Source organism: Nyctereutes procyonoides, unplaced genomic scaffold (genome assembly GCF_905146905.1).
Source record: "Nyctereutes procyonoides isolate TBG_1078 unplaced genomic scaffold, NYPRO_anot_genome, whole genome shotgun sequence".
In the NCBI taxonomy this organism is placed as follows: Eukaryota; Metazoa; Chordata; class Mammalia; order Carnivora; family Canidae; genus Nyctereutes; species Nyctereutes procyonoides.
The window spans coordinates 63,185,590-63,210,067 of record NW_026575046.1 but is presented as its reverse complement, the minus strand read 5'-3'; the positions used below and the strand labels follow the sequence as shown (position 1 = coordinate 63,210,067).

The window sequence follows — 24,478 nt, the reverse complement described above, 5'->3', positions numbered from 1 at the left end:
AAATGACTTTGCTGTTGTAAAAGACATATTATGTGAGTATCATTCATTGTAAACCAAAAATGATACTGTATTAGAGCACAGACAACAATGGGAACTAATTCTGAAAATGTGACCTGTCTAGGAAACTGAATAATAGTGAAAGTTATCAAAATGGAAAGAAGTGTTAATGTGAAATCCAGCCTTCTCAGAAATACTCTTTCCTGGCCTGTTTGGTTTTGCTTTTGTTGCTTGTCATGCATGAATGAAAGTGCTACACTCTCAGGGGAGCAGGAAAGCCTCTGTCGGTTGTTTATTTCCTTAATCCCTCCTCCTTTGTGATTTTTGATGTCAGATCTAAAATGGAAAGCCTGTAAATATAATGATTATCACATGGATAATCACCTGCATTAGGAACCGCCCTGCTTCTCTATTCTAACCCTAGCTGTTCTCCACACGTCACATCCACTCTGCGGTTGGATTTTAACCTGACTGCTTCATTAGATTTGTGAGCTCAGTACGTGGCGCCCTGGGGCAGCACAGATGGGGACGTGCTTGTTTTCTTTTCTCACTTTTACTGCAAAGACACACTAAAAAGTCCTTTTCAATTTAGTATTATCAGTTCACTTGGAATTAACCCTGATATTTGGAACCTGCCTTACTCTTCTGCCAACCGTCTATACCCCTTTTTGCTTCCCTACTTTCAGACCTAATGCCTTTTCTTTCTGTCCCTCCATGCAGTGAATCTGAGGACTAAAATTCTGGCTAAAATTCTTACTAGGTCAAACTGTCCCCCTATGTTGTTGTGTTATTTGTTTTGCTGGGAGGGAAAAATAAATGTTGTTTCATCATTGTATCTACAAACACCTTCAGATCAGAGGTTAGCTGTGGGAAAGTCTACAGTGATGTGAGCCAGCTGCCTTCTCTAATGGAGTGACTGGGGGCACCAGCTCAAGATCAAAAGAAGGTGGGAGGAAGTCAGGAGATAAGATCTTAGCTTTTCAATGATAGGGCACAGCTCTGCAAACCTGTATGAGGGGGCGCTAAGATAAAAAATTGGGTTGACTTTTCTTCAGCATGTCCTTCCTCAATCAGAAATATATTGGTGCTTCAAATAGTTTACAGATGTGCAAGTGTCCTAGGTCCTGGTTTCCTTAAAGAATAATGATCTGACATTTATATATGTGTCTTCTTGCAATTAGTCCATTCCACTGTACCATAACACATCAAAGTTAATTGCTTCTTATATCTGTGTGAGCATAACTGGACCTTAAAAAAGCATTTTAACTACTGTATGTTGAATTTTGAGTTTTTATGTCTTAGTGTGAGTTTTCATCATACAGATTCTTCATATTAATTTTGTCTTATAGTTCTCTGGGCTTCTTTCTTGCCTCTGATGAAGCTCTATATAAATAAGCTAGCAGAGCTTTTCAGTTATCTTTTTTTAAAGGATTTCATTTATTTATTTATTTATTTATTTATTTATTTATTTATTTATTTATTTATTTAAGAGAGAGGGAGAGAGAGCACGCATGAGCATGGGGGATGGGAGCAAAGAGAAGCAGACTCTCCACCAAGCAGGAAGCCCGACATGCGGCTGGATCGCAGGACTCTGACATCATGACCCAAGCCAAAGGCAGACACTCAACCGACTGAGCCTTCTAGGCACCCCATCAGTTATCTTTTTGATATAAGGATTAGCTTGATCAATTCTTGGGTTGGACAGCTTGGGAAAATATTACATTGATATCTTTTGAGACTTACCCTTTTCCTTAAAATCCAGGCCAGCAAGTATTATTGACTATATGGTGTACGAAGTTCTATTATAAGTAAATTGTCAAAGAGGCCAACGTTGGGCAGCCCGGGTGGCCTAGCGGTTTAGCGCCACCTTCAGCCCAAGGTGTGATCCTGGAGACCCAGGATGGAGTCCCATGTCAGGCTCCCTGCATGGAGCCTGCTTCTTCCTCTGCCTGTGTCTCTGCCTCTCTCTGTGTGTCTCTCATGAATAAATAAAGTCTTAAAAAAAAAATAAAAGGCCAACCTTGCATACACCAATTATTAAGATCATAACTCCGTTTTTTCATTAATCTGTATCACCAAGGCTAACTCTATCAACGTTTGCTAGTGAACAGCCTAAGGAATTGTACTTTTAGCTTATCTCTTTCTATTAACTTCAGGGGTTAGCTGTAATCATCCATTTTGACTTTTTCAAGCCCTCTCACAAGGGGTCTTTAAATCTATATGTCATTAATATATCGGACCATAAGCACATACATACTTCTTTCCCCAGTGTTTTCCTTAACACGTAGATAGTACCCAAATTTGTGCTGGAGACACTGACTTACTTTCTGCCTTACATGGTTTGGTGCGGCAGTCGTTTCAGTTGAGTTGGATCTGCTCACTACTCAGGCTCAAATCCCATCCTTCTATTAATATCTCTTGGCAAAGATAATTTTGGAGGAATGTAAGTTAAGATGTAGAGGCTCTTGACAGTTGTCTGCAGTATTTTTTTTTCATTTTCGAGAGGGAAGTTTAGTTGAAAAGTATTATTGCTTCTATTTTCTGTATCAGTCCTAAAATTAAAATATAAGCAGAAAGTACAAAAAGGGAAAGGATCTGGTTACACAGATGTGTTTTTTATCATTTGATAGTCTGTTTTAAGAGCATTAGTAGATATGGTAATGTTCATCAGATTGTGCCCTTAAGATATTTAGGAACCTAGAAAAACATTGTGAATTTAAAGTTTTTAACTAGGGGTGCCTGGGCAGCTCAGTTGTTTAAGAGTCTGACTCTTAATTTCAAGTCAGTTCATGATCTCAGGGTCATGAGATCCAGCCCCATGTCAGATTCCACACTCAGGGTGGAGTCTGCTTGAGATTCTCTCTCCCTCTGCCCTTCCCTGCTCTCACACACACACACTCTATCTCTAAAATAAATAGATAAAATCTTTTAAAAACAAAATAAAAATTAAAATGTTAACTATTCTTTAATGTTCATCTTCTGTTACACTGTCATCTATATAAAAGAGAAATTGGGGAGGAGGAAGATCATGTGCTATAAAAGTTTTCATACAAAAATTAAAAAAAAAAAGTTTTCACACAGACAGACAAAATAGAAATACTAAATGCATCTAGATTTTTTTTTTTTAGGAAAATATCCCCCAAATCTGACTATGTAATTCTGAACAACCTCAGTGAGAAAGAAAAAAATGGGAGAATAGCAAATATCCCAAAAAGTGGCACAATTTTTACCTCCATGAAACACTTAGGTTGGAAAAAAAAAGCAACAAAATACAAATTTAAAATGTGCATCAATAAAGACAGTGCTAACAGGCAAATGATATGACAATATCTTGAAAATTTCAGTGATAAAATACATCTAGATTTAATAGTTGGTAACATTTTGCTATTTTTACTTCACTTTAATTTTTTGAGTATTCTAAAGTAAATTACATTATCATGCCATTTTATCCCTAAATACTTCAGAAGAAGCTTCTAAAATTAAGAACATTTACCTTATCAAATTACTAATTCCTAATGTTATCTCAATCCTGTTTCTTAATCAAATTTATCTGATTGTTCCAAAATGATGTCTTTCTTAGATGGTTTGTTAAAAACAGGATTCAGTTAAGGTCTGTACATTGCTCTTCGTCATTTTTCCCTTCCCCAAGTTATCATGACATTGATTTATTGAAGAGACCAAGCTGTTTGTCCTGTAGAATGTCCTACTTTATGGATTTGTCCATTTATTTTCTCATTGTACCATTTAACTTGTTCTCCTATCCTCTATATTTTCTGTAAACTGCCAGCTATTGAATTAAAGTTTTAATTAATTAATGTTAAAAATGTGGTCAGAAAACTCTATAGATGGTGTGTGTCCTTTATATTGTATCATAATGGAAGGCACAGAATATTTGGTGATTCCAGTATTAATGATGAAAACTGATAGATCGATCACTGGGTTATAGGTGATGACAGCTTGATCCTTCCATTATAAAGTTATACTTTGCTCCTTGTGACCGGCATATAATCTCTGATATTTTGATTCCATGAAATGCCCAGCTTCCCATCATCCTTTCACCTAATAAATTTAGCATCCATTGATGATCCTTGCCTGAATAAATTTCATTAGGGATTGCAAAATGGTGATTTTCTGACTCTATACATTTATTAGCAGACATTCTTCTCTGCAGAAGAGCTTTCTGAAAGGTATTGTTTCAATTAAAAACACAACCACCAGTATGTTCCTTAGGTTTCAAATGATTGTCTTTCTTTGCTGAGGTCAAAACACCTGCACTCACTGTGACAGCTACAGTAAAAACATGCACTACATCTTCTTTATTCCAACTTGTGAAGTGTGTTGACATTATGCTGCCTTTTTTTCATGCCAAGGGAAAAAAATCTTTTTTAGTGTAAGAATAAAAATTGAACTATGTGGGTATATTGAGATAATTGTGTAAAAAGAAGACTGTTTGAATGAGTTTCAAAATGGATTATTTCTTCATTACCTAGCACTTTATAATTAACTGTTCTTTTTTTTTATTTCAGGAAGCTGCCACTTTTGCTAGAGAGCAAGGCTTTGAGGTGAGTTAACCCACAATTGCACACTAAACAGATCCTAAAGGTTTTTTCTAGCTGATAATGAAGTTCTTTTGGACAGTGATTGATGTGCTATTATACTCTCAGAGCCTCGCAGCAGTTGCCATGGAAACTTGGCAGTCGTCATGGTTTCTTTGTTCTGCCAGCACAGTGTTATGACGCACTCTGCTAGGTCTGCACCCAACATCGCCTACAGATGTTATTTATTGAATTTTGAAAAGCCTCTTGGGAAGCCAAGAGGTTGGGCACGGTTTCAAGCTGCCTCTGCAGATATGGGGCCTGTCAGTTTGTTCAGTTAAAAAGCTACCTCATTAGCTGTATTACATTTCATAAGGATTCACTGCTAAAGCAGTGGTGGAGCAAGACTAAATAGTGAAATATAATGTCATTTAAATAATTTCACCCCTACCACATGTAGATTATCATTATGCAAATTAATTTCCAAAAGGTTGTACTTAACAGTTGTTATGAACTGATTAATCTAAATCCTGCTCATATAAACTTCCTATTTTAATCTTTTTTTTTCATCTCTATCTCTCTTCTTTTTTTTTTTTTGGATAGCATGAAACATATATAAATCTTCTGAAACCAAATATCAATAATTGGCTTTGTTTCCAAGTCCTAATTCTGTTTTCCTAGTGGAAGTATTAGTTGTCAAGATTCAAAACTCCATGTGGTTGTTGTTGGCAAAATTAGGACAACAGACAAGACCATGATTTTATCTATGTAATATCCATCTTCTAGTTGATTGTTAGAAAACACTGACTCTAATCTGAGCCCAGGTAACTGACACAGAATTCATAAACTGAGTTTATAAGTTTTATAAGCATCATATTTATTGAGGCAGAACTATGGAGAATGCTGTGTTCTGTACAGCAACTTGCAATGTTGCATGGTAGTAATTTTTAAAAATTAAACTGAGTAGAGCTGGAATATAGAAATTCTTTCTTTACTTACCTGCTCAGTATTGTCTACCATCTAGAGAATCTGTGAGCATTGATTAGATATATCAGTAAGCTAACTTTGAACTCTTTAGAGAAAAGTGTTGTATGAATTTGTGATGGAACTATTATTTAAATGTACTAAAGACAGATTCATTATCGAGCAACAAAGTAATACATGTGCATGTTACCCATGTCATAGGACTTGACAACCAGATATAAAGCTTCCTCTTCTTGGAGGAAGACAATAGCTTGTGTTATAAGTATTCTATGAAAAAAGCTAGATCCTATGAAAAAAACATATCAGGCAGGAAAGCTTGCCTCAAAATACTTGATTATTAGAACTATGATAGCTTCTTGGGAGTTTTCTTTTTTGGTTTTAATATATTCTTATAAATACAGGGTTGAGTCACATGTAGAAAGAATAAAGATTTCCAAGTATTTTTTTTTTATCTAATTTAAGTTTCACTTTGTAATTTCCCAAACTGGCATTTGGTATTCACAAGTAGATATACTCGGGGTAATATTCAATTTAAACATTAAATGTTTGATCATGAAAATATAAGTAAATGTTTTCAGTCATGTCTTAAAATTTCACTAATGTTAAGTTTTAATATTAACAATTGATATTCTCTTTTGTTACATCAATATTTTCCATAGATAAAAGCTAGTAAAATGTAAATTTATAGCCATGTTGCATAACAAATGATCATGATTCTGTAGTACCTGCAGATAATAATTTTTAAATAGTTTATTAAACCTAATTCATACTTTTATTGCCCACTTGAGCTACATGCTTTGAATATGCTTGGTTTAAATTCAGTCTTAGCAACAAACTACTTTTTCTATTTTCTACTAAGTGGCACCATATTAACCTATCCATTAGTTCTTATTTACTGATTCTAGATTTTTTTTAACCATAAATCTGCCATAATTGATTACAGCATATAAACAAAGTGATGATATTTATAATAGTATGTCTTATTACATTCTAACATAGCAAAACTACTCTTGGTGATGCTGACAGTGATATGTTAGATTAGGTAAAGCATACCATGTCTTGATGTGTCCCTTCGTGAATTCCCTAAAATACTACAAGCATTGAAGTATATATAAGAGCCGTGAGTAGAATATTTTTATTAATCCATATATGGAATGTTATCTAGAGGAATTCAATGATTTTAAAAGGTCATTAACTTTTTTTCCTTAGCCCATTAGACGGTAATAGGAAAGCCTAAGTTTAAATTTGGTGTTTTTAAATAATCAAACAAGAATAAATCACTTTATCTTAATGGTTTAATACCTATAGAAATGTGTTAATGCTCTCAGATCTACTGTGACAAACTAGACAAAATCTGTATTTTATCCCTCTCAACCTTAATTTTGCCTCTAAATTGGGGCATGAATGAGGAAAGAAATGAGAAGATTAAAAAGAAAGGTGAGCATTTTTTTTCTTTCCACCAGCTCTGCTGTCCTACCCTCATTTTCTATTATAAATCCCAATCAGTTCCCAAAGCCACTGAGTATTGCCACTAGTGATATGTCTGTTAACAGACCAGTCCAAATGCCTCTAAAAATACCAGTGTTTATTCATCAGGAAATATCTTCAGTGGCATTGTTTATGATATTCTGGTTAGCTTCTCTGCAAATTTTAGATAATCTTTCTTTTAAAAAAAAATCTTTAATCTTTAAAATGAATTGGGCAATTTTCAGTAAGAAGAGGCAGCTTAGGAGGGCACTGGAGAATGAGATAAAAACTGGAGCTGGGCAGAGCACAAAGCAGGAGAGGATATATATATATATATATATATATAATAGAAAATTGCATAGTGCCTGATTTAAATGACAGACCTGCTAAGAATTTAAAATGACAATTCTTGAGGTAAAAAGTTTCATGAGGCCTTTTATTATTCTGTAAAATCAGTTCAGACTGCAGTGTGTTTTTAAATCAACTTTATCTTGAACTGAACCGATTAAAGGCTTGTATTTTTAGAACCTAAATAAAAATAAGGTTACTTAAAAATGTTTCATTATGAAACCTTTTAAAAAGCTGTATTGAAAATTGATTTATTAAATAAAGAAAATATCTCCATAAACCTAAATATAATATACTTTGTATATTCTTTGTGCAATGGACTCTGCCAAATGATGAAGATAATTCAGACCTTCTCTACTGGGTCATTTATTCAGTTTTACTCCAAGCAACGAATTTTAATTTTATTTTAGATCTCTAAGATATATTACTTCTGACCATCGAGGAAACAAAGCAGTCCTTTTCCCAACTTTCCCCCACAGCCCCTGACTCTAACCAGAGGATCCTGGACTTGAAATCTTTCTCTGACCATTGATGACTCTATCATCTCATACCACTGAGACAGGAAAGTATTGAATTGTGCTATCCAGTATGGCATCCATTAGCCACATACGACTATTTAAATTAAAATTAATTAAAATTAAATAAAATTTAAAACTCAGTTCCTAAATCTCAGTGGGCACATTTCAAGTGTACTCTGTAGTCTGTGTAGCTAGGGACTACCATATTGGACTATGCATATATAGAACATATCCATCATCACAAAAATTCCATTGATCAACACTGGATAGAAAGTCCACAGAGTATTCAGGAGATATTGATTCCCAAAGTAGTCTCTGAGATTTTTCTAAGGTTCTTGTGTTCCTCACAAATACAAAGAATACAATGAATGATCACCCAGAGTTTCTGGAAATAAGACACTATGTTAGGTCCTGCTGTCTAAGAGAATACAATGCTGCTTTTCTAGGTGACCGAGTCCCAAAAGAAGACCGTTTTTTTTAAAAGAGTAGGTTAACAGAAAGAGAAAGGTCATCTTTTAAATCTCTTCATTTAATCATTTATTCATTCAGTAAATATTTACTAAGCACTAACTCTGTACCTGACACTTTGATAGACCCTGAAACAAGACAGAAATGACCAGAAAATATACTGTGAAAGAGAATGTGGGAGAGGTTTCTATGTTTTAAATACAATAGTCATGTAATGACTCTCTGAGGAAAGTAAAACTTGAAAAATATGGATATCTAGCATTGACAGAAAAAAGCAAAACAAACAACAGGGAAACAAATTTCAAACAGAGAAAACAAGAGTACACAGGCCCCCAAAGGAGAAAGAGCGTAATGTACTGTGAACTCCAAGAACTGACAAAAGGCCAATGTGACTGGAATGAAGTAAGTGAGGAGGAGGTGGTAGGAGATAAGACTGGGGACTGACACGTCATGTGAACACCATAATTACAGGAGTTTCTATTTGGAAAACAAAAGAATGTGATATGGTTAAGTGAGGCAATGTGTGGGAACACCACAATTGGTATTCCATAGAAATAGGTAGATTATAACAGTATTAACATTTGTATCATCAGCTTGTTAAAAATGGAATGAAGAGAGTGTATTCTTTAATTTGGAAGACAATGCTAAATTTAAGGTGTGTGATCACCAGTGACAATAAAAGCATAATTTAACATTTATAAAATGCTTCACAGTTGATAAAACCTTTCCAACATATCATTAATGCATTTAATACTCACACAAACCTTTTGGGAGTTAGCATGTTATGCCTTATCAGTTCAACAGATAAAAAATAGGCTCCATGACTTGTTCAAGGTCACACATAGCTAATACATCTGGAGCCAGAACCAGAGCCAGCTCTTTAAGTCTCGTACTCTTTATAAACTACACTTATTTCTTTCTCACATCCTAACATTTGGAGGAGGAGATTTGATTTCCAAATGACCTTGGAAATGAGAAATATCTTGGAAGTCAAAAATTGAGAATCACTGGGGTAATATACAAGCCAGAATAATTAAGGGGGGCGGGGAGCAAACTTAAATACAAGATCAGCAATGATTTGTGCATGTGGCAGAAAAATTATTTCAGTTCAACATGCTATAGTTTTGTGATAACAGAAAGCACACTGCCGGAATTCAAAAAAGCAGTACAATCTGCAGATAGCATGGAATATCCGTTAAGAGTGTAATTTCTGGAGTCAGACTCTATGGGTGCTAGCCCTGCCTGGCACTAGCACTTAGTATCTTTATGATCTTAGGAAGCTTCTTAACCTCTCTGTGACTCAGTTTATTCACCTACAGAATAAGTATATGGTAATAATACCCACCACCTATAGAAATTAAGTTTAGTGAGCACTTTAGAGTTACATACATGGCTCATAGCTAAATTGTATGAGCTTTCTTCTACTCCTCCCCCCTTTTCCTTTCTCTCCTCCCTTATTAGATACCATAATTGAATTCCCAATACACAAAACTCTTGAGGCCCTTTTTTTTTTTTTTTTTTTTTTTTTTTTTTTTTGAGGCCCTTTTTAGAGATTTGGGGGCAACCTCAGGATATAACAGTTTTGGAGAGTATTAAAATGATGGTCATTAGAGGAAAGAAATTAATATTTATTAACTGTTTAGCATGTGCTAAATATTGCATTAAGCTCTTTCACTTACCTTCTCTCTTCACAACAATTATGTTCAACTTTTTATTTTGAAATAATTTTACACTAAGAAAATGAGCAAAAATAGTACACTCAGCCTTCCCTAATGTAACATTTTACACAAATAAAGGTATAATTATCCAAACAAAGAAATTAGCATTAGTATGATACCAGTAACTAAACTACAGTTTTTATTCTGATTTCACCAATTTCTCCTTAATTTCCTTTTTCTGATCCAGAATCTAATCCAGGAAAACAAATTGCATTTATCTGTTATGTCTCCTTAGTTTCTTCCTATCTGTAACAGTTTCTTATTCTTTCCTTGTTCATGATCTTGATCCTTTTGAAGAGTACTTGTCAGGGCACCTGGGTGGTTTAGTCAGTTATTCATCTGCCTTTGACTAGCGTTGTGATCTCAGAGTTGAGCCCCGCATTGGACTCCCTGCTCTGCAGGGAGCCTGCTTCTCCCTCTCCAGCTCCCTCTGTTTGAAATAAATAAGTAAATCTTTTAAAAAAAAAAAAAAGAATATTTGTCAATCATTTTATAGGATGCCCCTCAATTTGACTTTTTCAGATATTTTCTGTTATTTAAGTTGAGGTTATGCATTTTTGCCAGAAATACCACATAAGTGATTTGCTCTTCTAGTGTATCATATCAGGGACATAGATGACATCCCATGCCTTAATGTTGATGATGTTAACTTTCATCACTGGGTGAAGGTGGTGTATGCCAGCTTATTTTTTGTAATGTTATTGCTTTCTTATTGTATTTAATAAATATCTTGGGGGCGATATTTGAGGACTATGAAAATACCTCATTTCACCTACTAATCTGTAATGAGAAGTATCTTGGAGGAGATACTTTGAGACTATGCAAATATCCGAATTCTCTTCAAACTTTTGCCCACTAATTTTGGCATATTTCTTTCCCAATGTCATTTTTTCAAAATATTTATTTGAGAGAGAGAGAGCGCGCGCACGGAAGGGAGAGAGTCTTTAAAGCAGACTCCACTCAGAGCATGGAGCCTGAGGCAGGGCTCAATCCCATGACCCTGAGATCACAACCTGAGCTGAAACTAAGAAAAAAAGAAAAAAGAAACTAAGAGTTAGACACTCAAATGACTGTTCTCCCAGGCATCCCCAAATGTCTTTCAACATAATTATTTTCTTAGTTTTGTAGATAAGAAAATGGACCCTCACAAAGGTTTATTTACCTCCTCAAATAGCAGAAATCCAGGTGTGTCACACTCTCAAGTCTCCTGTAATTCATAATTCTGTTAAGTGTTAGCCCAAGTATAAGGAAGAAGAGTCTACAGAGAGATGGAGGTAGCAGCAGAACTAGAAATATCTAACTTTGAGAAGACAAAATGGAGGTTTTAAGAAAAGATTCCATACTAGATGGGGATCAACTATTGAGGCCAAAGCAATGGCTTCTCAAAGACATAGTAAGAAATTTAAATTTGGTGTTCACTGACAGTGATCCCCGAGTGACAAAGGAGTTTTGTATGAACTGTGGATATGGATACAACTAGAATAAAGCTTAACCATTCTGTAAAGATTTGTGTTTTATATTTGAGAAGTTTATTTCAATCTTGAATTGCCATTTTTGTAAGATTTCATTTGAGAGATAAGATAGGTTTCTTTGAGGGATGCCTCCGGGGCTCAGAGGTTTAGCACCTGACTTCAGTCCAGGGCATAATCCTGGAGTCTCGGGATCGAGTCCTGCATCGGGCTCACTGCTTGGAGCCTGCTTTTCCCTCTGCCTGTGTCTCTGCCCCCCCCGTGTGTGTGTGTGTGTGTGTGTGTGTGTGTGTGTGTGTGTCTCATGAATAAATAAATGATCTTTAAAAAAAAAAAGAAGAAGAAGAAGAAAGTTTTCTTTGATTAGATTACCAAAACTCCCATTAAAAAAATATATCTTTCCACTGGCTTGGTAAAAGACAACCATGAATTTTCATTCTTAAATAATTCCTTATAACACATTGAAGAAAGACCTCTATTTTTAAAATATCCACTACATGCAATGGTATTCTGTTCCCAAGTTGATAAAATGAATGTGTTTCTGGGGTTTACCCCTTTATCTTTATTAAATAGGAACTGTACTCAATCATAAGCAAAATGCTGACAGTTGTGAAACTTAAGTGTGGTAAAGAAATTGGGAAAATATATGTCAGTCATTTTAATTTAATATATATGTTTATTTGAGAGAATGAAAGTATCATCATTATGTGACTTCTTTTAATTTTAATTTTCTTTTTTTGGGGGGTCCTTTCAGCTGTTACTAGTCATTTCTAATAGTTTTTCCCTAAAGATTTCTTTTCTCGTATTATCAGGCTTAGTTTTGTTCTAAAATGAACAACACAAAGTGAAATACTCAGCATGTTTGAAAGGTCAGCAGCATTGTCTTACCACACATGGCTATTCTTTTCAGAAACAACGGTTGTCTAGAATCATCATGTTAGGTATAGTAGAAGCTTAGCTTCATTTATCATCTGGAATTTCTTAAGTATGTAGTGAACAAACAGCATACAAATATTTCACTAAAGATTTTCATACCTTTAAAAATATCATAGTTTCTGATGTTCTTTGTAACCATTATGATTTGTCTACCTCTGTTCTAATTAAACATCTTGATACCACTCAGATATATTTCTCCTCTGGTATGTGTTACTCTCTCCATAACTCTTTAAAACTACACAGTGATAGACTACCAGTAAAGCCCAAACTATGGATGGATTAGAGGCCCACTGAATTCAGACATGGATTTTTAAATTATCTAAAATAGTTGAAAAGATGATTCTAAAAACCCTACTGATAATAGCTCAAGAATTAGATTTCAAGTCAGAACATTTATGATTATGATGTAAACTTCATGTTCTATATGATCTGACAAGTAGTATCAAGTTCCTAGAATTAGTTTGGATTTTTTTTACCTTTAATCTTTTTTTTTTTTTAAGATTTTATTTACGTATTCATGAGAAACACAGAGAAAGAGAGGCAGAGACACAGGCAGAGGGAGAAGCAGGCTCCCCACAGGGAGCCCAATGTGGGACTCAATCCAGGTCTCCAGGATCACGCCCTGAACCAAAGGCAGATGCTCAACCACTGAGCTACCCAGGCGTCCCTACCTTTATCTTTTTTATTTTTTTTCCCTTATCTTTTTTAAATAAAATAAAGTCTGTAGGAAACAGCATCTCTTTCTCTCATTTTAGAACTTGGAAAAATTTGGCAGTTTAGTAACATTATTTCCATTGTCAGCATAATTCTCTAAACCTCTAAAATAATTAAGTATTCCTTTTTTTTTTTTTACAAATCTCTCTTTAGTTAGAAATTGAAAGTTGGCTATTTGCTGATAATAAGAAATTATTGTTAATTTTTTTTAACTACAGTAGTTATGCGGTTATGTGTAAGTCATTACCTTTCAGAGGTACATAATAAAACATTCACAGATAATATTATATTGTATCTGGGATTTGTTTCAAAATAATATGAAAGGCGAATGGGTGAGACTGTAGATGAAATAAAATTTATCATAAATTTAAAATTGTTGCAACTTGATGGTGGTCTCTTGGAGGCTATTGTACTATTTATTTTTGCATATGGTTAAAATTTTTAAATAATAACTTATAATAGGGGGTACATATTTCTCATATTTTGAACATGACAAGCTAAATCCTTAATCTAAGTTTTGCTTTCTTGTACTAGTTATGAAAACTTTTCCCTCCTCTCTATTAATAGACTGAAGACATTAAAGAGATAGCCAGAAAGACACAAGCTCTGCCAAAGGTGAACCAGAAGAGGCAACGAATCGTGATTTTCACCCAAGGGAGAGAAGATACTATAATGGCTACAGGTACATGTGGAAATTGTATGCAAGCACAGTATAATGAAGATTAGTCATTTATAACAGAATTCTATACTCTCTTATAATTTATTTGAAAATAACACACCCTTCTTTTTTTTAACCACCTCCATGCATTTTGCTTACCCCACTACCATCCCTGTGTCTGGCAACCACCAATCTATTCTCTGTATTTATGAGTTCAGTTTTGGTTTGTTTGTTTTAGATTCCACATACAAGTAAGATCATACAATATTTGTCTTTCTCTCTCTGAATGATTTAACTTGGCATAATGCCCTCGGGGTTCATCCATATTGTTTAAATGGCAGGATTGTCTTTTTTATGTCTGAATAGTCTTTCTGTGTGTGTGTGTGTGTGTGTGTGTGTGTGTGTGTGTGTGTGTGTGTGTTTCACATTTTCTTCATTCATCCGTCAGTGGACTATTGTCTTAGCTATTATAAATAATGCTGCAATGAACATAGGGGTATAGATATATTTTTGAGTTAGCGTTTTTGTTCCTTTCAGATAAACACCCAGAAGTCATATGGTAGTTCTAAAATGAATATGAAGTAAAGTTTTCTTAAATATATAAGCCTGAGGGGTGCCTGGGTGGCCCAGTCAAACATCTACCTTCAGCTCAAGTCGTGATCCCTGGGTCCTGGGATCAAACCGTGCATCAGGCTCCCTGCTTCTCCCTTTCTCCCTGCCTGTACGCTCTCTCTCTCTCTCTCTCTCTCTCTCTCTCCCTCTTTCACTCTTTCTCTCAAATAAATAAAATCTTTAAAATGTATGTGTGTACACACACACACACACACACACATACATATATTCCTGGAAAGGGTCAAAGAAAAGATTATTGTCAAATTTTGGGGAGAAGAAACCCTAGAATTCATTTATTCCAACTTTCCTAATTTAGAATTGTCAAAAGCAACATTCACAGACTTACTTAAGAAAATATCTATTTCATATTAATTCCCTGAGTGACAAATAGTGGAGTTATAGATGAAATGAGATTCATCATGAGTTAATAATTGTAGAAGCTGGGTGATGGGTATATGAGGGGTGATCATTATATTATTACCTCCACTTGTATATATGTTTAAAATTTTCTATGATCAAAATTATAAAAAAAATAACAGAAATAAAAGTAAAAAATAATTTCCAATCAAGAATCAGATACAGGGATGCCTGGATGGCTTAGTCAGTTGAGTGTCCACCTCTTCGTTTCAGCTTAGGTCATGATCATGGGATCCAGCCCCACATTGGGCTCCATGTTCAGTGGGGAGTCTGCTTAAGATTCTCTACCTCGGGATCCCTGGGTGGCGCAGCGGTTTGGCGCCTGCCTTTGGCCCAGGGCGCAATCCTGGAGACCCGGGATCAAATCCCACATCGGGCTCCCGGTGCATGGAGCCTGCTTCTCCCTCTGCCTGTGTCCCTGCCTCTCTCTCTCTGTGACTATCATAAATAAATAAAAATTATAAAAAAAAAAAAAAGATTCTCTACCTCTACTTCTGCCCCTCTTCCCACCCATGCTTGCTCACTCTTTCTCTCTCTCTAAAATAAGTAAATAAATAAATCTTTTTTTTTAAAGAAATAAAAGAATCAAGAGATACTAAGTGATTTTCCCAAGATATATTGATATGTTTGCTCAGCCTTGAATTCTAGGAGGGAATTAAAGAAAGGAGGGCAATCCAGTTGTATTAGCAAAGAGGATCATATAAGCAAAGGCATCAAGTACCATGTAATCTTTTATTACTGTGACAGAAAAAGCCACGCTGTTAATTTGTGCAAGAGAGAAAAGAAATGTCATGAAAAGACATCCCTGCGTTGATAATAACTATCTGGATTGCTGTCTTCATATAGGATGTGGCCTGTTCCTGTCTTAGCAATGAATACTGTTTAGAAAAGTGAAAAACATGCAGACTTCTTATCTTAGAGGAACTGTAGTACTGCCTTCAGATTCATAAAATGCTATTTGGTTGCTCTTTATAGAGACATTTATTTTAAGGCTTTATATATTCCAGATATACATATTGTACAAGTGTCTTCTTCATCATGAATTTGCACAATTTCCCCAAAGTTGAAATCTTTAAAATTAGCCCCCCCCCTTCCTGTGATTCAATTTCTTTGTCAACTCATTTTGGTCTTTATTAAATCTATTAAACCATTCTTAGGAATATTTACTAGCAGGAATTTATTTGAGGAGAGACATTGGCTAATCTTTGCTCTTCCTACTATATGAAAATGAACTTAAATTAGAGGATGCACTATATCTGCAATGCATGATAAATACAAGATGGATAGAGAATCTGTTCAGTGGTGTCAGCTACAAAAGCAAACATGATAAATGTTAATGCAGTTTTGAGCCCTGGGATAAGCTATTCAGTGCACAAGCATAGCTGAATCTCTTTGCTATGTTGTTATTCATGGCAGCCAAATAAATGTCAATAATAAAAGAGAATTAAAGATTTTCATTTCCCAGAGGCAATCCTCTAATACGGCTTGATCTTTCATTTCATTTGTAATTCGTTCTCATGTCAGGATGCAATCATTCGCCAGGCTCTGGGTGTCATGTTAAGTCATTTAATAATGATTAAGAACATAAAAATGCTTGGCCTGTGGGGCAATTCACAGAAGAGATGCCAATTTGTTATTGTTTTTCCTCCTTTGCTCTTGAATATGGATCAGCTTTTTCCCACCTCCTAGCATTAAAATACTAATGGAAGATGGGGAGGGAAAGTGTCCCTTAATTTACCATAAGTGACATTCCAGAATGGCACAAGGCAGTGCTAACACACTTATTAAAACACTAATTAGGAATCGTTGTTCCTTAAACCTCACACTGTAGAGTATTTTTAAATGATCATTGCTAAGTTTGTGGCATTTAGCAATAATGTAACAAAATCAGTTTTCTTAGTATTTAATGCTAGAGACCTTTCTCCTTTTGAGATTTTGCATCTATAAGCCACTTTCTGTTATTTTATACATGTAGTTCTTTGAATCCCTCTTTACTAAACTGTGGATCTGAAGTCTTTAACACTTATTTTTTTGGTTGACTCTATTTCAGTTGTGTATCCACTTTGTATATCCATCTAGCCCAGAGGTTTTGTCACATATCAACCATTGTCTCATTGCTTGCAAGCTAATTGAGTTCCAAGCTTTTTTGGGGGTGGGGGTGGAAGGTGGCAAGGAGTGCTGGAAAGTAGTAAGAGTAAGAAGCCAGAAATGACAGGCAGGAAAGAAAATATGATTTTGTACATTTTGATCCTTTTTAATAAATGTTGAATGAACTTACTAGGTAGCATAGGAGTCAGGTCAAGGAAGTCATTCTTGTGTCTATAAATATAGAAAAACTTAGACTAAAGATTTGTATTACCTACTGGACAGCAACTACTAATGAGGTCTTCATGTATTAACACCTTATTATATTAACAATTACAAAAATAAATATTTTATATACATGCATATGTACATACAGCCACATATATAGATATATGTCTTTACAGAAAGTTTACATTTCTCCAACTTTCTGTACAAAACATGTCCCTAAAAATTGGAAAAAGCAATAAGATTTTTATTCTAAGTTGAAAATAATGCATTTCACACTTTGGCTCTTATGTGACACAATAAAATAGGTCCATTGAAGAATAAATTGTAGACTTTTCTGAATACTTTGAGAATTCTTTCTGGGCTGTTTGAATTGTAATTTTGCCCAAAAGGAGAAAATAGACTAGGTCAGAGGTTTTCAACTGGAAGACAGGGGCTGCCATGTCAGACAGAATCACCTAGTAGACGTTTGGTAAATATAGCCCTGCCTTCATAGAAGTATGTTTACTTCAACCTGATACATCCCTGTGAAGAGGACTAGAGTATACATCCTCGAAACGATATATGAGAAATATGGGATGTAGAATCTGGGGGAAGAGCAGTATAGGGTTGTGTATTTGTTGAAAAGGTAAAATAGCAATGCTGTCTATCTGCCATCTCACTTTGAGAACCACTGGATTAGGTGATTTGATGTTGCCTCACTTTTATGCTTTTGTGGGATGATAGAAACAAAACTTTTTAACAACTAAGCGTCTAGTACTTCAATAAGTCAAGTCTTGGTGAGTGCTTCTCTCTTTTGATAAATTACAAAGTATCATGTACTCATCTAGTATTACTAGCAATCTATGTTTATCATTTTAAATAATCATTGCATTTGATTGCTTATAATTTAAGATAGTCACATCATAGTGCCCTTGGCATTTCCTTATAAGTAAATGGGGTTATTGAAGTTACTTGTCTTCATGTTCCTGAGACCTGAAAGAAACTTGTCACTCCATTTGCTAGTTAAGTTTTCATGTTCTTTAATAATACTCAGTGCTGCACATTACTCTATAAGAAAAGGTCAATGTGCTTTGCAATCTAGTAGACATAAAGTACAGAAAATGTGGAATAGGAAATGCAAACTCTAAAGGAAAACAACTTCAGCAGCTGGAAGAATAATGTCAGCACATCATCACAACTCCTACAATATATTGTTACAAGTCATTTTGAAAATGTTATTATACTATAGCCAAAGTAATTTTAAATGATGATCTTGTTGGCATAGTTTGGTGATGGTGTGGATAGAACAAATTAAGTAGCATTCTTTAAAAATGTCTATGTATGACATTCATAGAAAAAAGTTCTTTGGATTTTTGAAGTATTTATTTCTTAACCAGGAATATAAACAACTAAGTTATTAACTCATGTTCTGTTTTAGTTTTTTATAACCACAAAAGACAAAGTCCTTTAATTAGGCAAGGAGGTAAAAAATTTTAGAATAACATATATGGAACTGTTACATTTCTGACAAAGGAAAGTCTTTGGGGAATGGTTTCTGTAGTTTAGTGATCTCAGCCCTAGCCCTGGGAGATTAGCCTAGGCAAATGTTAACTATTATAGCATTGTTTTGGAAGGACCTTTAGTCAGATTTATTGAGGTATAGATTACATAGAGTGAAATACACATATATTTTACTAAATAATCACCATAATCAAAATATAGAACATCTCGTATGGTTTGTTTTTAAGTTTTATGCATCTGAAGTTGATATTACTAGTTATTAAGTGAACACACCTGTGTCACTACTACCAGATCAAGATAGAACACTTGTTGCACTTTAGAAGCAACTGTTATTTTGGCTTCTACTACTGACACTTAGTTCTGTCTCTTTTTGAAATAGAATCACCCAATATATAGACTTTTTCATCTTGCTCTGTCTCCATCCTTTTTTGAGCGTTATCTTACTTTTTGACAACCTATGATGCTTTAGGTGCTTGTCTTTTTCCTTTTCATTCCTGGAATCAACCACTTCTTCAAATAATCCTGGTTCCTTTAATTAGCAAACGATATTTAGAAACCCAGATCTGCGTGCTAGACATGCTCATTGATAATTGAGGATCATTGCTTTGGGACCCTCTTAGCAAATAGATTGGCAATATATGTACGTATGATAACTCATGCATACATATCCATCTGTATTTATTTCCATATCTATCTATCTATTTATATATTTGAATTCCATGAGTTGAAACTGCTGATACCTTTGATTCTGGTCCAACAACAGAGTTCATTCTCGCCTACACCCTTTCCTTCCTTTTAACTTCTTCCTCTGTCATTGAAAGTTTTGGCTCTCATTATCTAAAATATATTTACTTATTTGTTCCATCCTAAAGTAGTTTTGAATTACTTACCCACACTCTTGTGCACAATATATTTACTTTCTAGAGTTCACTATTTGTTTATAAAGTTCTTTTCATCTTTAGCCCTCTGATGTCCGGTCAAAATACTGTTCCAGAGTCACTTCAGATTAGTGCTTTTATTCCATCCACTTCAGTGTGTTTACGTTATTCATTTGTAATAAAGTTTGGTTTGTTTCTAAGAGTTTGTATTCCATTTTGGTTTCCTTTCATATCTAGGTTGGTTTTGTTAGTAAGTACAGTTCACCCCTCATGGTGTCAAGGTTCTGTGTGCTTTAACAAATGCACAAGATCATGAAACTACCACCACATAACCACAGTTATGCTACAGAAGAGTTCCATTTTTTTACTTCTAGTTTTCTGAAGTGGTGGTACCAATTGATATGCCCACCATCAGTATATAGAATGGCTTTTATTTTTCCACATTTTCATCAGCATTTTCTACTGTCCATGTTTTTTATTTTAACCATTCTGGTGAGTATGCTCTGGTTTCTCATTGTGTCTTTCATTAGATTTTCCCTAAGTTAGTGAGGTAGGGCCCCTTTTCATTTGCTTATTAGATTTAGATATCTTCTTTTGTAGAGTTCCTGTTGAAGTCTTTTGCCCATATTAGATTGTCTTCTTGATATATAATTCTATTAGCAGTCTGCATACAAGTCTTTTGTTAGATAAATGTATTGCAACTATATTCTCCCACCTTGTGGCTTTCCTTTTCATGCCCTTCATGGTATCTTTTGAGAAATAAAGCTCTTAATTTTAATATAGACCAGTTAATAATGTTTTTCCTTTATGGGTAATACTTTTCATATTCTTATAAAGAAAATCTTTGCATATCCCTAGCTCATTAAAAGGTTTTCCTATTGTTCTTTTTTCCACTAAAAATTTATGTTACTCTTTTCATCTGCATTCACAGTCCTGGAATTAGAATTAATTTTTATATATGGTATGAGGTAGAGGGACAATTCATTTCTTTTGCCCATATGAATAACCAGTTGACCATCATTTATTAAAAGGAACAACCCTTACTGCAGTAAATTGATACCTTTGTCACATTTCACATTACCTTATATCTGTCAGTCTTTTTCTACACTATTCTATTCCATTGTTTTCTTTATCTTTATAACCAGTTTAGACTCTTATTTACTTAACTTATAATTAGTCTTTTTATTTGGTAATGCCAGACTTCCAACTTTGTTCTTCAAGCTTATCCTGGCTTTTCTTGGCCCTTTGCATTTCCGCATAAATTTTAGAATCAGATTATTGTTTTCCCCCTGAAATTTCTTAATTCCTACTAGAATTTTATTGAATTGAATTATATATCGAATATCTTAGCCCATTTGGAAAGAATTGACATCTTTACAATATTGTGTCTTCCAATCCATAGAGTATTTTACTCTATTAATTTAGGTGGTCTTTAATTTTTCTCAAAATGTTAGTTTATTTCAGTATAATGGTCTTACATATATAACTTTTATGAGATTCCCTCCCCCCCCTTTTTTTTTGTATTTTCTTTATGTGAGCTCTATGCCCAACATGGGGCTTGAACTCACGACCCTAAAATCATGTGTCACATGCTCTACCAACTGAACCAGACGGGCATCCCCATTTATTATTTATTTTTTGGTACTATCCTTTTTTTTTAATTCTGAGCTCAGATCAAGTATAGAAATATTCATAGTTATAAAGATCAGTAGAAAACCTTTCCATCATTACTAATTAGTCAGAAAAACTGATTAGTCTTTTATATACACACAAATTCACCCTCCAGTCTTTTATCTATCAACAAGTCCTCAGTTATCCACTGTCACCTTTATACATACAGGTACATCATTTTTAAATGACATACTTTAAGTTTCCAATTGTGTTTTACTGGAATATGGAATTTTTATAATTGCTTTGTTTCTACTTATTAATTATAATAAGATGTCTGTTGATTCTTTTGGATTTTCTGTGTATATAATGATATCATCTATGAATAATAACAGTTTAATTTCTTCTTTCCCAGTCTTTGAATTTATTTTTTATTTTTCTTACTACACTATTAGCACAGTGAAGCACAATGACTATGAGTATAACTGAAATGGTTATAGTGAGTATCTTTGTCTCATTCCCAATCTCCCGTGGAAAATCTTCAGTATTTCATCAAAAAGGATAAAGTTTGCTGTAATCTCTTTATAGATACTCTTTAACAGATTAAGAAAGTTTCCTTTCATTAATAGTTTACAAAGAGTTTGGTTGTTGATGATGTTAAGGTGTTTTTAGTCATAAAGGGAGTTGAATTTTATCAAATAACTTTTCTATATCTATTAGAGATTGCTATATGATTTTTCACCCTCCCCCTTTTTTAATGTGTGAATTACTGCTTGATTTTGGAATGGTAAACATTCCATTTTTCCATGCATTATCGGGATAGTCCCAGTAGAGTCATGATATTCTTTTAATACATCACTGGATTTTATCTGATTATATTTATCGCAGATTTTTGCAGTGTTATGAAAGAGTTTGTTTCTTAATTTTTCTCTCTTGTAACTTCCTTGTTAGTTTGTGCAGGAACATTCTAATAACCTTATGAAGTGAATTAGGAAGTGCCCTTTTTCTGTTTTGGGAGAGTTTTATAAGCTTGGGGTAATTTTTATGTAAATATTTGAAAGAACTCACCCATCAAAATATCTGGGCCTAGAGAATACTTTATTGGATAGTTTTTCATTACAGATTCTTCTTTAATTGAATAGGAGTGCCCGATTTTCTATTTTTCTATGTCAGTTCTGATAAATTGTATTTCTCTCAGGGTTTGTATATTTCACCTAAGTACTCAAATTTAATAGCATAAAATTATTTCTAGTATTCTTCCATCTTCTTAATTACTGTAGGATCTATAGTGATGTTCCTTTTTAGATTCCTAATCTTGGAATTAAATGTCTGCTCTTTCTCTTTTCCTTGATCACTCTTCCTTTAAGTTTATGCTAATTTGGATTTTCAAAGAAGTAGATGCTAAGATGAGGCTTGACACTCAAAAGATTAATGGAAGGAAACACCTATAACAGAAGATAAATTAGAAGCCGGAGGAAACAGGGAAACCCATCAAATTGTTGTACAAGTCTGACCCTTGTGTTAGCAGGACCAAAGGAAGGTTGGACAGGAAGACACATAGATTGCAATGTAGTTAGGTTTTGACAAAGCCAGAGAGGAATCCACAAGCCAAAGTTGCCCAACAAGCAAAGTTGCCCAAAGGAATCCCATGTATCTCAAGAACAGGTCTCTATGCTACTCCTGTTGTGCTCAAGGGAAGCATGGCCTCAATATGAATGCAGTGGTGAATTTCAGACCATAGTTCCACTTGGAATATCTGAGAGGCACATTTTCATGGCCATGACAAGATTTATCAATTTTATTAGTCTTGTAAAGAACGAGGGCACCTGGGTGGCTCAGTCTGCAGTAAGCCAAGGTCATAATACCAGGGTTCTGGGACTAAGCCCCATGTCCAGTTCCCTGCTTACCATGGAATCTGCTTCTCTTGTGGAGTCGTGCTCTCTTGCTCTCCTTCTGAAATAAATAAAATCTTTTTATGAAAAGAAAAAAAAGCCAACCCTGCCTTTGTTGATTTTCTCCCTTGAATGTTTTATTTTTTTAATTTTGCATACTTTTTCTTTATTCTATTTTCTACTTACAAAATTTCTAAATTTTGATATGTCTATTTTATTATTTTTAGTTCAAAACATTTTCTACTTACTATTGTGATATATTCTTTAGAAGTTATTTAGGAAGTTCTGCTTAATTTATAAATATGTGGAATATATTTAGATATTTTCTAATTATCTTTTTGTTTCTGATTTTTGGTTTAACTTTATCGTGGTCAGACAGAATGATTTTATTTAGTTCTTCAAAATTTGTTGAAACTTTGTCTTATTGAACATCATGTGATCAGTATTATACACATTTTTTGTGCATTTGAAAACAATATATATGTTGCCATTCCTTTTTTTTTTAATATACCAACATTCTTAAATATAGTCTTACTATATACAGAAAGGTCAGTTTTGTTGAGTTTGTTGTCCAGATCATCTATACTCTTGTTTAGTTTTTGTCTGCTTGTTTTATCAGTTATTGAGAAATGTTTATTAAAGTGTCCTCCTATGGGGAGCCAGTGTGGCTCAGTGGTTGGGCATCTGTCTTTGGCTCAGGTCATGATCCTGGGTCTTGGGATCAAGTTCTGCATCGGACTACCCACAAGGAGCTTGCTTCTCCCTCTGCCTATGTCTCTGCCTCTCTCTCTGTGTCTCTCATGAATAAATAAATAACATCTTTAAAACACAAAATAAAATAAAAATAAAGTGTCTTCTTATGATTGGGATTTTTATATATCTCGTTTTGGTTCCATCTAATTCTGCTTTATATATTTTGAAGCTTTCATTCATGTGTAAGCTATATATATATGTATGTAAATGACGTGTATAAGTTTAAAATTTTTCTATCTTCTTGATGGATTGAACCTTTTATCATTTGGAAATATCCTCCATTACCTCTAATGATGAATATCTTTTGCATCTATTATTAGTTTAACTGCCAGTTTTATGTTGTTGTAGTGTTTGCATGGCTTTCCAATCCCTTTACTTTCAACCTTTCTGTTCTTAAATACAAGATTTTTTTTGGTAATTAGAATGCACTTTATTGTATTTTTTTATTCATTCTATCTTTTAATTGGAGTCTATTTATATTTAATATACATTACTCATATAATTGGATTCCTATCTCACATCTTACTCTTTGTTTTCCTGTTTGTCTCACGTGTTTATCTTCTTTTTTTCTTCTTTCCTGCTTCTTTTGGAATTGAACAAGGTTTTTTTAATTCATTTCCTTTTCTATTTGCTTGGCAGTTGTATATCCTTTTGATGTTTGCCCTAAAGATTACAAAAATGTATCCTTGACAT

At 34.2% G+C, this 24,478-nt stretch overlaps 1 protein-coding gene and 1 non-coding gene across 4 annotated transcripts in view; one reads left to right on the top strand and one right to left on the bottom strand.

Moving 5' to 3' along the window:
• Nucleotides 1–24,478, top strand: part of ADK (adenosine kinase) — a 494,505-nt gene that overhangs the window by 394,044 nt on the left and 75,983 nt on the right. For all 3 annotated transcript variants that reach the window (XM_055325527.1, XM_055325525.1, XM_055325526.1), the window contains 2 exons: nucleotides 4,524–4,559; nucleotides 13,722–13,836. In XM_055325527.1, coding sequence (XP_055181502.1) covers nucleotides 4,524–4,559; nucleotides 13,722–13,836 — 151 coding nt within the window. The remainder of the gene's footprint in view (nucleotides 1–4,523; nucleotides 4,560–13,721; nucleotides 13,837–24,478) is intronic.
• On the bottom strand, nucleotides 21,197–21,265 carry LOC129510028 (small nucleolar RNA U2-30). Its single transcript, XR_008664485.1, has one exon. It is a non-coding gene; the product is annotated as a small nucleolar RNA U2-30 (small nucleolar RNA).